This window comes from Dendroctonus ponderosae, unplaced genomic scaffold (genome assembly GCF_020466585.1).
Source record: "Dendroctonus ponderosae isolate FM_Combo_2020 unplaced genomic scaffold, Dpon_F_20191213v2 Dpon_F_20191213_12, whole genome shotgun sequence".
In the NCBI taxonomy this organism is placed as follows: Eukaryota; Metazoa; Arthropoda; class Insecta; order Coleoptera; family Curculionidae; genus Dendroctonus; species Dendroctonus ponderosae.
The window spans coordinates 2,769,535-2,772,927 of record NW_026017316.1 but is presented as its reverse complement, the minus strand read 5'-3'; the positions used below and the strand labels follow the sequence as shown (position 1 = coordinate 2,772,927).

At 49.8% G+C, this 3,393-nt stretch overlaps 1 protein-coding gene across 9 annotated transcripts in view; it reads right to left on the bottom strand.

The window, feature by feature from the left end:
* Nucleotides 1–33: 33 nt before the first annotated feature.
* The window catches only part of LOC109540112 (troponin C), an 11,850-nt gene continuing 8,490 nt past the window's right edge, over nt 34–3,393 (bottom strand). For 3 of the 9 annotated variants that reach the window (XM_019908326.2, XM_019908322.2, XM_048662950.1), the window contains exons 2-6: nt 990–1,017; nt 788–931; nt 609–728; nt 418–549; nt 34–237 (exon numbers count right to left, since the gene is read on the bottom strand). In XM_019908326.2, coding sequence (XP_019763885.2) covers nt 164–237; nt 418–549; nt 609–728; nt 788–931; nt 990–1,017 — 498 coding nt within the window. In that variant the 3' untranslated portion in view covers nt 34–163. Of the gene's footprint in view, nt 363–417; nt 550–608; nt 729–787; nt 932–989; nt 1,018–1,078; nt 1,197–3,393 lie in introns of those variants that run through there. The other 6 variants (XM_048662948.1, XM_019908327.2, XM_019908323.2 and 3 more) reach the window with 4 other exon arrangements.

The window sequence follows — 3,393 nt, the reverse complement described above, 5'->3', positions numbered from 1 at the left end:
TAAAAGGTGTGCGGGGGTGATTTTTAAAAAATATTTGCAATTTTAAATAATTTTTAAAAATGCCTGCGTTACAAAGGCGGTTTGGGAGTTTCCCGTTGTCTTTGTGGGCGTCAAAAGCGAAGTTCGCGCAATAAACTGGACTAACCTTCGACTCGGCAACTTGTTACGCGTGCGCGCAGTCTGTGGGGGGTTCCCGAGGGCCGCAGGCTGGAACTTCCGAGAAAAACGCACGTTTTCCTACAAAAAAATAATGTATTTTAGAAAAACTGCAGCGAAACCCGGCCGATTTCCATTACATTCCCAATTGGACATGCTTAAACTAACGGCGCGCTAGACCTCGCCGGTCATCATCTCCATGAACTCTGCAAGGGAAAGCCATTAGCTGGGGAAACTCGGGTTTCCCCCGGGAAAACTCACCGTCAAAGTCCACCGTTCCCGAGCCGTCGGTGTCGATTTCCTCGATCATCATGTCCAGTTCGCGGTCGGTCAGCTGATCGTCCAGCTCGCGCAGAATCTCCCGGAGGCACGAGGTGGGGATGTACCCGTTACCTGGATCAGGCCCCGCCCCCATCAGTCCCCACCACTCAGCCCCCACCAGCCGCGCTTACCCTCCTTGTCGTAGAGCCGGAAGGCCTCCTTCAGCTCCTTCTGCATGGCCTCGTCGTCCTCCTCCACAATGAACTTGGCGGCCAGCGTGACGAACTCCTCGAACTCCAGCCGACCGGACTCTGGAACAGCAGCCCCTATTAGCGAAAAGGAGCCTACGGCAGCGCCGCCGTGCGCCTACTGTCCGCGTCCACCTCATCGATCAGCTCCTCCAGGATGCGCTTGTCGAACGGTTGGCCCATCAGGCGCAGAATGTCGGCCACCATGTCGCATGGGATGCTGCCAGACTTCTGGCTGTCGAACGCCTCGAAGGCTTTGCGCAGCACTGCAAAAGAACCCCTCGGTTAGTCGCCCTCCGGAGCGCCGCCCACTGCAGGACTTACCGGCGATCTGCTCGGCGGGAAGCTCATCCTGGAACAGAAACTGCGATTAGTGAAACTGTGCGCGACTGAAACTCCTGCCAGGATCGCACCATTGCGTGCAGGCGGGCGTCTGGATCGGCACTGAAAGGGGGGCTTTCRGCGCCCATCTGGACCCCCCGGGCGGTTATAGCGGGTTGCGGTCGTTTTTGCTTTGATCGCCCACGCCTGGATACGAGGGGGCCTGCCTGGAGCGGCGCCCAGCCAGGCGGGCCAGACGGGCAGCCGGGGGCGGGCGAGGGCACGTTTCCAGCCGCCCCCGTAGCACCACTCGAGCATTATCCCGAAAAAGCCCAGTAATTGCGAAAACGAGAGTAATGCAGTGCGGCGCCGGCTAATTTTAGCGCATCCAGAGAAAACAGCCGTTTTTCCGGATATTTATGAGGCGCAATCAGTGGCGGCCCCACACACACGCGCTTTTTAATTCGCCAATTTCGCCAATGCCGACCCGATTTTAGACCGGTTGATTAATGGGTGCGCGCTGTTTCCCCAATCCAGGCTTTTTGCGGTTGGCGGGGCTGAAAAATCGCCCCAGCCGTTGGAAGCTTTTCGGGCGATGAGCGCTTCTTCCCCAGCCGAGAAGTCTGGAACGGGTGGAGCTGGGAGTTTGATTTTTGGTACCCCGATGGACCCAAGTGGGTGCTCAACTGGGGGGAAACTTGACCGCAATCGTCAGGCCGAAACGCAAAGGACGATTTTTCAAACTGGATCAATTGCCAAAGTGAAACTCGCCAAAGTTTGGAAATTTTCGAAAAAATCCCTGATGGTGGCAGCGAATCGAAACTTTCACAAGTTTCAGGCCCAACTCGTCGTCCTTTAACGCAAGAAACCCCAAGTTTCCTGCTGTTGCGGTTGAGGCGCAATGAACTTTTCAATGGCCGATCGCATATGCGCGTATTCGGAGTGGAAATGCGCAAATTTTAAAAATTCCTGAAAAAATCCCTGATGATGGCAGCGAATCGAAATTTTCACATGTTTTAGGCCCAACTCTTCTGCTTTTAACGCAAAAAACCCAAAAATTGCAGCTTTTCTGGTTGGGGCGCAATGAATTTTTCAATCGTCCATCGCATCCGCGTGTGATGGAAGTGAAAAACCGCAAACTTTAAAAATTCCTCAAAAAATTCCTGATGATGGCAGCGAATCGAAACTTTCACACGTTTTAGGCACGACTCTTCTGCTTTAAACGCAAAAAAACCGAAACCGAAATTTACAGCTTTTCTGGTTGGGACGCAATAATATACGCAATAATAATGGCGCATCGCATCCGCGCGTAATGAAAATGAAAATCCGCAAATTTTAAAAATTCCTTGAAAAATCCCTGATGATGGCAGCAAATCGAAACTTTCACACATTGTAGGCCCGACTCGTCTTCTTTCGACGCAAAAAACCCGAAATTTCCAACTTTTCTGGTTGGGGCACAATGAATTTTTCAATCGTCCATCGCATCCGTGCGTATTGGAAGTGAAAATGCGCAAACTTAAAAAATTCCTGCAAAAATCCCTGATCATGGTAGCGAATCGAAACTTTCACACGTTTTACGCCCGACTCTTCTGCTTTTCACGCAGGAAACCCGAACTTTACACCTTTTCTGGTTGGGACGCAATTAAATTTTCAATGGCTCGTCGCATCCACGCGTAATGGAAGTGAAAATTCGCAAACTTTAAAAATTCTTCCAAAAGTCCCTGATGATGGCAGCGAATCGAAACTCTCAGAAGTTTTAGGCCCAACTCGTCTTCCTTTAACGCAAGAAACCTCAAGTTTTCTGCTGTTGCGGTTGAGACGCAATGAACTTTTCAATGGCCGATCGCATATGCGCGTATTCGGAGTGAAAATGCGCAAATTTTAAAAATTCCTGAAAAAATCCCTGATGATGGCAGCGAATCGAAACTTCCAGCTTTGCTGGTTGGGACGCAATAATATTTTCAATGGCGCATTGCATCCGCGCGTAACGAAAGTGAAAATCCGCAAACTTTAACAAATCGTCGAAAAATCCCTGATGATGGCAGCGAATCGAAACTTTCACACATTTTAGGCCCAACTCTTCTGCTTTCAACGCAAAAAACCCGAAATTTCCAGCTTTTCTGGTTGGGACGCAATGAATATTTCAATGGCCCGTCGCATCCGCGCGTATTCGGAGTAAAAATGCGCAAACTTTAAAAATTCCTGGAAAAATCCCTGATGATGGCAGCGAATCGAAACTTCCACACATTGTAGGCTCGACTTTTCTGTTTTTAACGCGAAAAAACCCCAAATTTACAGCTTTTCTGGTTGGAACGCAATGAAATTTTCAATCGTCCATCGCATCCGCGCGAAATAAAAATGAAAATTCGCAAACTTTAAAAATTTCTCAAAACATCCCTGATGATAG